General features: G+C 34.2%; 1 protein-coding gene across 6 annotated transcripts in view; it reads left to right on the forward strand.

Moving 5' to 3' along the window:
* Positions 1-13,546, forward strand: part of ASH1L (ASH1 like histone lysine methyltransferase) — a 152,408-nt gene that overhangs the window by 57,981 nt on the left and 80,881 nt on the right. For all 6 annotated transcript variants that reach the window (XM_032464077.1, XM_032464076.1, XM_032464078.1 and 3 more), the window contains one exon: positions 5,401-5,502. In XM_032464077.1, the coding sequence (XP_032319968.1) occupies positions 5,401-5,502 (102 nt within the window). The remainder of the gene's footprint in view (positions 1-5,400; positions 5,503-13,546) is intronic.

A 13,546-nucleotide genomic window follows, 5' to 3' on the forward strand; every position in this document is an offset into this window, starting at 1 on the left:
GAAATATACTGCTTTCTGTAAATGTATTTCCCACAATTGGAAACAGCTGTTTTTATTGTGGAACCAGCTTTTATCTCAGCATTCAGCTCATTTGAAAGAAGCTTTCAGGGCTCTTATGATCTGTGAACCATAGCAAAGGATTCAAAATTTGAATCTGGAAACAAAAAAAAACTTGATCAGAGATTTCCACATAGTTGGTGTTTTATGCTCACATTCTTTTACTATGGTATCCATTTTAATTATGACCAACTTTGATTCATTCACTGCTTATTACACATTGCCAATAGTTTGACTTACAAGTAATAAAAGAGGAATTTCTTAAAATTAAATTTTTGTAGCATGCTTTAGTTTTGGTGGAAGGAGCAGTTTAAATGTTAGAAACTAGTTTTAAATATGTTATTTTAAAATAAACGTAAATCATCCATGTACTGATTACTGCATAGTATCCTTCCAAATCTAACATACTTAATCTGTTTTTCCATAGCTTGCCCAAAGATATAGCATTAGAAACATAAACAATTTGCTCATTCAAACCATTTGCTAGTTACTTGGGTCTTTAGTGTTGAACTCCCAACAGGGTGTAACCAAAACTCATACTGTATTAAGTTATTAAAGTTTTAATAGTGGACTAAAGAAATGCATGTTTTATCCAAGCAGCTGTTGGTTTCGTTCACCATGTTCTTTTGCTAATTTACATTTGAAAATTCCTCATTTTTTTAGTCTAAGACACTCAGGGCTTTAGTGAGGTAGTTAGGTTGTATCTTTATTCTGGTGTTTTCTTTGTGATGCCTTCCAACACATACACACTATTATCAGTGGGAATTTTCTCTATTTATGCTGATATCTTTGCCCACATAATTCTGTCCTCACACCCAGGCATCTGTAAATGTAGTATTCCTTTTTTTTAATCTTAGCTTTGTTTCAGTTCCTCCTGTGTAGACATCAATCAAGATCTCCTGTGACAGATCAACTTCAGAACAGCTTCTTGGTTTCCACCCATTTTTGTGTATGATATGAAGATTTCCAGATTCTTATCCCTTTAAAATCTACTTACGTTCTTTTTTGTTTTCTCAACTTTTTGACATTCTTATCCACGGTTTTGTCTTATGGTTTTGCTGTAAGAGTACCATCTTTCCCTTTTCTTGTCTAATTTGACACAGATGTTTCCCCCACAACCTGTTTTTATCTTTAAAAATGCATCAGATAATGGCCAAATAAAAACCCAGAAATCCTACAATCAAAACCACTTCCAAGGCTCCCTCACATCTCCAAGTTTGTTTCTAATTCTTAATTCCCTCTTTATTATTCCAGTTAATGGTATCTCTTTTTAGTTTCTCTCCTTAGTCATAGTCTGCCTTCTTTTTTACATATAGTCCTCTGTTTTTCCAACAGAAGAAAAAGAATTTACTTGTAGTAATCAACTTACATTTATGTTAAAGACCAGTTTTATTTAGCTACTTCTTTTGTGATTTATCTGTGATTTCTCCTTCCGTCTTTTGTATAGTGGAGTTTCTAAACATATTTCTGAAACTATCATTTGAGTAATGAGACACTCAGTAGGGTTTCTACCAAATAGTGATTTGAGGAATTCTTGTTTATATCCCTTTTCCTTCTGAAGAACTTAATTATTCAGCTTTATACTATATTGAAACGAGAATGATAAGAACTCTCTGATATGTAAAATTATATATGTTCTCCATGTGTATTCTTTGAGGAAGTATCAAATTTTCTTGAATTGGAATACATATAAACCTCCCATCCTATAAGGAATGGAGAATCTTCACATATCCCTCCAGACAGATCTGAAATGACCACTGATGATACATGAACAAACAATCATCACATGATGGAAAAAGCAATAAAGCAGTAACTCCCCTAAGGAATCAACCATGATTTAGAAGAACCAGAGTCAAATAGTGAAAGCAGAAAACTTCTCTCTCCCCTGGCCCAGAGCTGAACAGAGAGCCAAACACTTCCTGATTCTGACTCATTGTTTGGGCACATCTTTTTTTATTGATGTAATCCAGAGCATAATCCCAACCCTGGAGAAGCTGTAGTGAAGAGTCAGTGAATTAAAAGATTCACCTCAGAGGAGATTTTTCCAACCTTGCAGCTACCTACCAGCCTTGGAGGTCCTTATCTTAATAGTACTCTTTAATTAGAGGTACTTATTTTACTGGTACTTCTTTATGTTTAAGATAAATGCTTGATATTCTAGATTAGATTCAGTTCCTAATTGGGTGTGATCCTGTCCATTTATTTATTTATTTGTTTGTTTGTTTGTTTATTTATTTAGTGTTGAATGGTTGCCTGTGCATGTCAGTGACATTATTAAGTATTTAGGGTCTAAAAATTCTATGATAAACTTATGGAGCCAATTTATGTATAACAATAGCATTTATAAAAACCCTTTGAATTTTTTACATTCTCTCATTTTGAAACACAACAACCATGTGAGTTAAGAGTGTATTACTAAACCAAGATTAAAGTATTTTTACTTGCCTGGATCTTATAGTTTAATTCATTAGCAGAGCCAGAAATCAAAACTCAGGATGTCTTACTCCATAGTTCATGTACTCAGCACTGCTGCACTCAGCTCCGCATTGCATTGTTTTAGGTTTTGAAACATAAATATATTGGTCTCTTTTGAAATGGACATACTAGTTCTCTGGGCATTATCTTCTTCCCCATCCACCCAACTGCATAATGGTACTTATAAAACAGTATATTTCTGGCAGTATTAGAGATAGTGTTTGCAGATTTCATATGATTTCTGCTATTAGGCCAGCTTTAACATGCCTTTGACCATCTTTAACAGGTTGCTGCTTCTTGTGTACAAACTTATATCATCATTTTCTAGTCTTAAACTTGGTTGCTTTACATCTTTAGATTTTTTTTTTCAGATATCCTCATCCTCTTAAACATAAGCAATGTTTTTAAGTGAAATAAAGATCTACGTCTGATGATTATCAAGCCCTAGAGATCTGTATCTTAAGGATTCAACTTTATTTCCCCCTTAGATGTGGAAAATTGTTAAGAACAACTCTACTCTGAATGAATAGGGAATTCAGACAGACTTTTAAAAATGAAAAATGAGAGCTCTACTGAATGAAGTTTCATTCCAGTTTCCTATTACATCCTAAGAATAGGCTGCTGGCCTCCATTACTTTCAGGAAATGAAAAATGGCTCGAAAGCTAAGTGAGCTAAGCCATCTCTCTCTCAATTGTTTCAGTTTCTCAGGAATTGCTGTACAAAGCTGCCAATAACGATCTCCGGGGATCTGACCCCTATTCCACCTCCCACTGCCTCCTCTGCAGCTCCAGATGCCACCAAAAGAAGGAGCTTTGAAGAAAGTGCCTGTACCCTCTTTTACCCTGAGGTGGGTGAGGCCAGGCAGGGTGATTCTCAGAATATCCTGATGATCAAAGGTATAGTTGAAGCCTTCATCAAGACTTTCTTGAAGATGACCAAGAAATTTGGGAAACGTTACCAGATAGCCTAGAACTGAAGACGGAGCTCAAGAATGGATGGCACAAATGCCACCTGAAATGTAATACGTGATGCCATACAAGACCCTAAATAAGCTCCTTGAGAGCAGAGACTGTTGTACTGTTTTTATATTTCTTTCCCCCACCCCCACAATGTCTAGTATAGTACCAAGCATATAAACTGTACTCAGTAAATGTTAGTTTATGACTGAGAGAGAAGACTGTATAAAAAGTGCTCTCCAGCCCCTTCTTTCCCTAGAACTTAATCTGAGTTTGTTTGCTCATTCATCAGGAGAATAGTGATAAAGAGAGTTCAATGATGTCTCAAGGTTCTTGGCCACTGTTGTCTTCTGTCTTGGCTGTGTGTGTGAGTAGGGAATATTTATCTGTCCAGAATACGAATTTTTCAGTATTAATACTTTAAGTTACGTCTTCACTGATGCCTGGGCTTTTACTTCTTAGATATTTTATATGGTTTTTAGCTCTTCAATGGAAATCTCATCTGAACCATACTCTAGGGGAATTTATTTTACCGTTGATTTTTTAAATCATTTTCGATCTGTTTTTAAGATTCAACAATAAATGGTCTTGCTTCTTGATTAGACTTACAGTAGTCATCGCTTTGTTTCCAAAGTAGGATGTACTATCATAACATCAGTTTCCCTAAAATCTAACTTGCTAGTCTTGAATAAGACACAGTCTTATATCACACCTGAGCAATGCTAAAAGAGCCTGCTAAAAGAGTATTTACAGTGATATGTATGATTTACGATACTACATGACTAAAGCAAAGCTCAAAGTTTACTATTTCTCTTTGAGAAAGGGAAATATAAGGAACTTAGCTCCATTGAGTTCTTCTGTACCCAAGTTGTCTTCCACTGAATTAGTTACTTCATTAAGAAGTTAACTGTCATTTAGAGGCAGATCTTAATAATCTCATCTTCAAGTGTTTGATTTGTCATACTTTTGTGCTGCTAGTTATATGTAAGGCCTTTTATTTGTAATGTTTTTTTAAGTTAAAAGTGAACATTTCAGAGTGTTACTAGTTTTTTTGACAAAACAGATGGACATTTATTATGTATTCTCAACAACTGGCTTTTTATGGTATAAGGAATCCAATATCAGAACCAAGTATATTTTATTCAGGGAAGTAATCTTTCCTGAATGACATACTTTTCTCTTGAGTAAGAATTGTGTTAAATTATGCTACATTGATTTGGGATTGTGGTAAAAGTATGAGACTTTTTGAAAGGAAATTGAGTTTGTCTTTATGAACTTTTATGTATATAAGGAACCTTAGGTGTAAGCTTCAAAGGAAGTTTATTCTATTCCATGCATAAATTAATCACAAATTCTTTCATAATATGCTATAGAGGAAAAACAGACTATGAAAATGATCTCTGTGGATTAAATAGAATGTGTGGATTTAAGGTTCAGCTCTTCTGATTTTCATTTCTGATTCTATTAAATGAAATGTTCAGTTTGGACCTGCTTTTCTCACATCAGTTGTTCCTAATCAATTGCCTTGTAGGTTTTGTCAGTTTATATGATAAATTTGAATCAACAATCAGGAATAGATTTGAGTAGATTATTGTTAGTGATTTTTATCAATAAATAATATATGTCACAGTGGTAATACATAAAAACTAAATATATTCTTTTCATTTTTCCACTTAAGCTAGTTTTCCCTCTGTTAATATAACAGGAGAAATTATAGGACCTGTGAAATTCTGTCTGCAACATCTAGTGTGATTTGTCTTCCACTTAATGTCCTCTTAATGTCAGCTTGAAAGTCGTGTTATTACAGAGAATGGCAGTGGCAACAACTAAAATACTACAGTTCTAACAGAATGGTTTGACATTATTTTTAGACTTGGATTTTCCTATTTCTGTCTTTTCCTGTCTCTCCAGGTTCCCAGCCAGCCTCAGATAAGTCTTCCCAGCGACCATCAGAGAGCACAAACTGTAGCCCTACGCGAAAGAGGTCTTCATCAGAGAGTACTTCTTCAACAGGCAAGTGCTGTTTGTTTTAACAGACTTTGAAGATAATTTCCCATCTGGTATGAACAGGCTTACAATAGATTTACACCATAGATTGCAATTTATATTGACTTGCAGTATAATATAAAAAAAAAAACAAAGGTGGTCCTGGGATGTGCTACTAATAATGTATCTTTAAACAGTACAATAGTGTTCCTCCTTTCCCCTTTTTATTTCCAGCTAGACAAACTCCATGGGGTATAGTGATTTAATTTTTTCTTCCAGTTTTATTGAGATATAATTTAGATACCCCACTGTATAAGTTTAAGGTGAGCAACATAATGATTTTGACTTACATATATCCTGAAATAATTACCACAGTAAGTTTAATGGGCATCCATCATCTCATACTGGTATAAAATAAAAAGAGTAACACATCTTTTTTCCTTGTAATGCAAACTCAGGATTTACTCTCTTAACAACTTTGATATATAACATGCAGCAGTGTTAATTTTACTAATCATGTTGTATATTACATTCCTAGTACTTACTTGTCTTATAACTGAAAATTTGTACAGGTATAGTGATTTTTATATAGTCCAGAAGGGAAAATTTAAAATAACTAAGTACAGTAGTAGACAGACACAAAAATAGAGATTTTGAAAGTTGAATTGAGGAAACGGGGTGTGTAGTATAATAGAGGGGTGTAGATTGGATCCAGTTAATAAAACTTAGATATATATATAAAACTGATCAGTAAAGTAATAGTTTCCAGTAACATTTACAAATCTTTGAAATGTGTGAAACAATCTGACGTTATAAGAAGAACCTCCATTAATAATTATTTCTAATCTTAACTTTTAAAATTTTTGATGTGTATATATATACATACATACATATAAAATGACCTCTTCATATGGTATAACCTATCTATATAATTTATACATAGATTTAGGTTATGGTCTCAGTTTTCTTTTTACTGATAGTGATAGTATGTGTGTTTACCAAAAAAAATAGAGGCTAATATATATATGTCTTCTACTTTTACTGGGATTAGAGAGTAAGGAATCATTTTTAATTTATCCATGTTACCAGGAGAAATAGGGAGTGGTAGGTTCATTCCTGGCAGTGGGAGTAATATATGTAAAGGGGAGAATAGTGAGTTCAGGAAACTAAACAAAAGAGCCGGTGTGGTTGGAGTAAAGACACTGAATATGAAGCTGAAAAGGTACGTAGGCACCAGTCATGTACAGCCTTACTAGTAACACTTAGAAGCCATTGAAAGTTTTGAACACTCCTGGAATGTCCGCCACCAGCTTTTATGCCCCACCTGGGTAAGCTGCAGCTGTCCCCCATGTCCCCAGGAGATCCTCCAAATCCAGCAGGCAGGCCTGGCCCAGGTTCCTATGAAATCACTGCCTCTTCCCTTGGACCTGGCGCATGTGAGTTTTTGTGTACACTTCCCAAGCGAATGGAGTCTCCATTCCCCCCAATCCTGTGGGGCTCCTGGAGCCAAGCCCCACTGGCCTTCGAAACCGTATTTCCTGGGGTCTCCTTCTCCTCCCAATACGGGGACCCGGGCTGGGGAGCCTGATGTGGGGCTTAGAGCTCTCACTCCTGTGGGGGGGCCTCCATGACTTATTCTTCAGCTTGTGGGTGACCTGCCCGGGAGGGTCTGGGGCACAATTATATCACAAGCACACCCCTCCTACCGTCCTGCTGTGGTTCCCTCTTTATGTTTCTAGGTGCAGAAGATCTTTTTTGCTAGATTCCAGACTTTTTTTCGACAGTTGTTTACATTCAGTTGTGGTTTTGTTGTAGTCACAAGGAGAGGTAAGCTTGTGGTCCTACCACTCCACCATCTTGACCAGAAAATCTCAAGTCACTGAAAGTTTTAAGCAAGGAAGTGACATACCATTTCTTAGCTTTCTGTCCGTGTGGTTTTGACTAGGAGATCACTTGTGACTTATGGTCAGAAAATTTAATTTCTTCATCAGTACAAGGCCTCACTGTTGAATTGTATCAGTACAGTACTTATGTAACTTTTATTTGATGATTATCTTCACCATATTTGAAGCTTCTTATTAGTCCCATTGTGCCAAAAGTACCGTGAAACTCAAACAGGAATGATGATTTTGTCTCTTACGGTGTTTTGTTTTTATACTACTTCAGGGAGACTTTTAAATTCTTTAATAATGACTGACTAATTTTGATAGTGTTGACTCACCAGGGTGTTCAGCAAACCACAGCCTATGGACCAAATGTTGTCCAAGGCCTCTTTTTTTGTGCAGCCCCCAAGCTAAGAATTGATTTTTAAAGGTTTTTTTTTTTTAAGGGAGAAAGAAAAAAGTATATATGAGATATTGTACATGTCCTTGAAAGCCTAAAATATTTATTATATATCCTTTTATAGAAAAAGTTTGCCAACCCCTACAAAAAAGAATGAGATTTCTATGAGACATCTATGAAGAAGATCACCAAAATGTTTTACATTAGTAAACCAAAGAAATCATAACTAAATTCATAAAGTTTCTCTTAACATAACACTGTTCTAATCATTCAAATAAATATTTATTGAGGTTACTGTAAGTACAGAGCACCAGGGGTACAAATATGAATAAGATAAAGTTCCTGCCCTCAAGGATTCGGACATATTCACCAATTTAAAAGTGTATTTATCAGACCACTATACAAAATGTTATGACACTGTAGAGGAACTCAAGCACTGAACCACTAACATCCTGAAAAATGTGACACATATACTACCATAATTTGAGTAGATAAATGGGACCAAAAAATGAAGATGTAAAAGTAATAATGGACTAATATCAGATATGGTATTTTTTTATTTGAAGGAACTGAGACTTTGCTGTAGAGCTGCTGAAGGATTTTGAACTGAGAAGATGAAAATTGTTTGATATATTATATATCAATCTGAATAGGCTAGATTTGGCAGTGCTAAAAAAGAATCCCAAAAATTTCAGTGACATAAAACAACAAAAGCTTATTTTTTTGTTCATGCTTTGTGACCATGATGGGTCTGCTCCATGTTGTCTTCCCTCTGGTATCCTATCTGGAATGTTTGTGGCTTATGTTATGAAAGAGATTAAAGTGCCATAGTAAAGCACTAACTGGCTCTTAAGATTTCTGCCCATAAGTAATTCTCACATTTCAGTGCCAAAGCAACTCACATGGTTAAGTCATACGGTTAAGTCAAGGAACTATGGGAAGTATAATCCTATCAAGGGAGGGGCAGCAAATATTTATGAGTAATAGTATAGTCTGTCACATATGCATTTTAGAAAAATGGAAAAGATTACGTATGGAGAATGAAGTGTCACAAAAGAAACGCATAAAGATAGTGGCTTCAAGTTTGGTTATATTAAATTTGAACTGTCTTTGGGCTATTGACGTAGAGATGTTGAATAGCCATTTGGAAGGTGGTGGTTTATAGTTGATGACACCTGTGGTAGAGACACAGATCTAGTAGTGTCTATATATAAACTTGAATCTGGCAGTAAATGAGGTTGCCAAAGGAGAAAGTGTAAATTGAAAAAACAGAGTTAGAGATTTAAGATGCATTAACATCTGAGAGGGAAGTGGATGAAAAGATTTCATTGAACGGCATAAAATTTTTAAGTAGGTTTTTAAAATAAAGAGTACCTGTCATAGAAGTCTCTTAATGTCAGCTGTCATAAAGAGGTCAAGAAGATTTGAACAGAAGGTCTGAAATGGTTGGGGAAATGATTTTTAAAAAACCAGTTTGCAGGTGTAGAGTTAGAGGAATTAAATAAATTACCTTCCAGAAGGCATTGAAACAAGGCAATATAGTATTTTATAGAATCATTTCGTCTTTCTTTAACTGGTGTGCAAATATTGTTGCACTAGTGAAAGTAGTAGTCCTCTTGTAATTGTATTGGGAATATACTGTATTCAGGGAATTATATTAGGCCCAAAGAATTATAAGAGATGGTCCCCAATACTAAAGAACTTACAACCTCTTTATCTTGAAAGCAACAATAAAATATATTAGTGATTGTATAGTAATATCCTGTAAACACCAAAGTACTGAAATGATACAAAGTTGATCAAAAAAGACTTCAATCAACTTCGGATTGAGACATAAAAGATATCTTAGATAAGGCATGGCTAAAGATATTCTAAGTGGGAAAAGAAAAGACAGCATCATGATACGTTGGAGCAAACCACGAATTTTTTATTTAGATCTGGTTCAATTCAGCTTTAGCAGTATGGTGTAATCTAGGGCAAGTTACGTAAACTGCTCAAGCCCCAGCTTTCCATCCATAAATCAAGGCTACTTCTGTTCACCTTCCAGAATAGTGAGGATTAGAGTAAATTTATATAAAGCTCTTATCATTGATCAGTTCTTGAGTAAATGGCAACTTTCATTGTTACTACTGCTACTGTTGGCCTTCCTCTCATTATTCTTATGAAGCTATGTGGGAAACAAGATCCTACAGTAGGGAGATGGGGTATACTGGTAGAGAATAAAAAGATTGCATAGGCATTTAGGCCCATTTGATTCGTAAGTAGCCTTAAAACTCAAGTCTTTGCTGAGTACTAGGCCCTGTTTTCAGATAGTAAATCTCCATAATGGTAGAGTACAACCTAGCAATTGTAAGATGAAAAATATCCAGAGCATATATAGAACAAGGAAACATCTGAACTCTGATTACTGAGTGTAGAGTCCTTGGGACAATCATGGAGACCCTCATAAGGGTTACACCTTAGGGCTAAACCATCCCTCAAGTGAAGGCTACACTGCATCCAACCTACTAAAGATTTAAACTAGGGTTCAAAGGATCAAAGTATTCAACAAGTGATTTACCTGACTTCACTTTAAAAATTTTATAATTATAATAAAATACACATAGCATAAAAGTTAACCATCTTAACCATTGCTGAATGTATAGTTCAGTAGTGTTAAACACATTAATACTGTTGTGCAGCCAGTCTCTGGAAATCTTTTTATCTTGTAAAAGCAAAACTGTATATCCATTAACTTCCCATTCTTCCATACTTCCAGCCCCTGGTACTCACCATTCTACATCCTGTCTCTATGACTTTGACTGTTCTAGGCAACTCACATAAGTAGAGTCATATAGTTGTCTTTTTTCATTGGTTGACTTCACTTAGCATAATGTCCTCAAGGTTCATCCATGTGTCAGAATTTCCTTCATTTTTAAGTCTGAATAATACTCCATGTGTGTTTATACCACATTTTGTCATTTATCCACTGATGAACACTTTGGTTCCTTCCACTTTGTGGCTGTTTGTGAATACTGTGAACATGGGTGTACCATATCTCTTCAAGACCATGTTTGTAATTCTTCTGTACTCAGAAGTGAAATTGCTGGATCATCTGTTTTTTTGTTTGTTTGTTTTGAAGAATTGCTGTACTATTTTCCATAGCAGCTGCACCGTTTTACACCTACCAATAGTGCACAACTTTACAACTTCTTCAATTTCAGCATTTTTAAAAAGTAGGCGACAAAATGAAGCCAGCAAAATCTAAACACTTAACAATTTGCCATTCCAGTGTCCAGCATCTAACCAGAGATTAATAGACATGCCAAGAAGCAAGAAAATGACTTAGCAGAATAAAAATCAATCAGTGGAAACTGCCACAGAAATAACATGTGATGTAATTGACAGACAAGTACAGTAAAACAACTATCTTTGAGAATTTAAAGGAAAACATGAACATAGTGAAGAGAGAAATGGAAATCTATCTAAAGTGAAGTACGGAATTGAGGGAAAAGGACTGATATATCACAAATGGAATTTCATTGACCTGTGGTACATTATCAAAAGGACTAAATTACATAAGATTGGGGTCTTACAAGGAAGGAGTTAGGAATAAAAAACATTTGAAAAAAATAATCCTTAATAATTTTTCCACACTTAATGAAAACTATAAACCTATAGATCCATGAAGTACCACAAATCCCAAGTAGGATACACAAACATACAGAAATCAAGGGGCATCATTATCAAATTTCTTAAAACCAGTAGTAAAGAGAAAAATCTTAAAAATTAAGCAGCAGAAGCAAATTGACAAAACAGCACATAGTATACAGAGGTACATCAGAACAAATCATAGCAGATGTATTGTCAGAGATGTTGTAAGACAGAAGACAACGAAATGGTGTCTTTAAAATGCTGAAAGGGAAAAAAATCACCTATCAATTTAAAATTCTATAGCCAGTGAAATACCTTCACAGATGAAGACAAAATAAACATTGTCAGAAAAATAAGCTTAAAGAATTTGTTGCCCACAGATTTACAGTAGTAGAAGTGTTCTTCAAACTGAAAAATCATACTAGATGGAAACAAGGCTCTACCAAAGGAATGAAAGTTCTAGAAATTTGCAATAAATAAATATAAAACACTCTTTTCTCATATTCTTTTAAAGTTCATGTGGTATTATACCAAGATTTCATCTGGGCCATTAAACATCTTAGTAAACTTTAAAAGATTGATATCACATAGAATATATTTTAAGAACACAATGGAATTGAAGTACACAAGATATCTTGACATTCCCCAGATAAGTGAAAGTTCAACAACACAGTTCTTTTTTTAGTTTATTTTCTTTGGTAGGGGGATAAAACAACACAGTTCTGAACAGCACAGAAGTCAAAGAGGAATTCATAGACAAAACTAGAGAATCTTTTAAATTGAATAAAAATGAAAACATAAAAATGTGTAGTATATAGCTAAGTCTGTGTTTTTAGCTCTTCAAAGTTACATTTAGATAGCAGAGGTCTAAATCAGTAGCCAAGCTCTCAACTTTAGGAAGCTAAAAAAAAAAGAAAAAGAAAAATAACATGTTAAACCGAAATTAGATGGAAGAAAATGATAACTATAAGAGCAAAAATAAACAAAGCATAAAGAAATCAATGAAAGCTTATACTGGTTCATTGAAAATTTAAAAAAAAAAAGGATAACTCTAGCCTAAAGGATTAAGAAGAATGTTGAATTAGTAATATCAGGAATGAAAGAGAAGATATCCCTGCAATTGCTGTGTACCTTAAAAGGACATTAAGAGGGCATAATAAACAGTTTTATGTCAATAAACTTGAGAAAAGGAGCACATTCTTTGAAAACCACCACCTACTAAAACTTAAGAACAAATAATCAAATAGCCCTATGTCTATTTTAAAAATTGAACTTAACAGTTAAAAATCTTCCTCAAATGGAAACTCAAAGCCCAAATAGCTTCAGTTTTGAATATTGAAGGAAAAACGGTGTTACTGTTATATAAAAGGTCTTCCAGAAAGCAGGAACATTTCCTAACTCATTTTATGAAGCCAGCATTACTCTGATTCTGAAACATTACCAGAAAACTACAAACCACTATTGTTTCTGAGCATGGATGCAGATGGTACAAAATATTGTCAGATTGAGTCCAGAATGCTGAGTGGATAACATACTATGACCACATGGATTTATTTCAGGGATGCAAAGTTGGTTTAACATTAGAAAAGTCAGTTAATCTATTTCATGAAATTAACAGTAAATGAGAAAATCGGAGTTGTCTAAGTGGGTAAGGAGAAAACATTTGGCAAAATCTAACATCAATTTTTGATTTTTGAAAAAACTCAATTCTTAAAAATAAAAGACATACAGATGGGAAAGGAAGAAAGAAAAAAATGCGCATTTACAGACAAAATGATCTATAGAGAAATTCTTAAGGGGTCGGTCCAAAAAAGCTACTGAATCTAATAAATGAATTTCAGAAAAAGATATAAACTAAACATAAAAAAATGTATTTTTTATACCAGCAATGAATAATTAATAATTGAAATGTAAACAAAATACCATTTATAATTATATTAAAAGCCATAAATACTTAGGGATAAATTTAGTAAAATATATACAGGATCTATGTGATTAAAAATGTAAAGCATTACTGACCAAAGTTAAAGAATGGATATTCCAGATTTATTATTTGTTTGGAAGAGTCAATATTGTTAAAATGTCAGTTCTTTACAAATTATAAATTTAATGGAATCTTAATCATAATTCCAGCTGACTATTTAAAGTAGAAAAT

This window comes from Camelus ferus, chromosome 21 (genome assembly GCF_009834535.1).
Source record: "Camelus ferus isolate YT-003-E chromosome 21, BCGSAC_Cfer_1.0, whole genome shotgun sequence".
Taxonomy (NCBI): Eukaryota; Metazoa; Chordata; class Mammalia; order Artiodactyla; family Camelidae; genus Camelus; species Camelus ferus.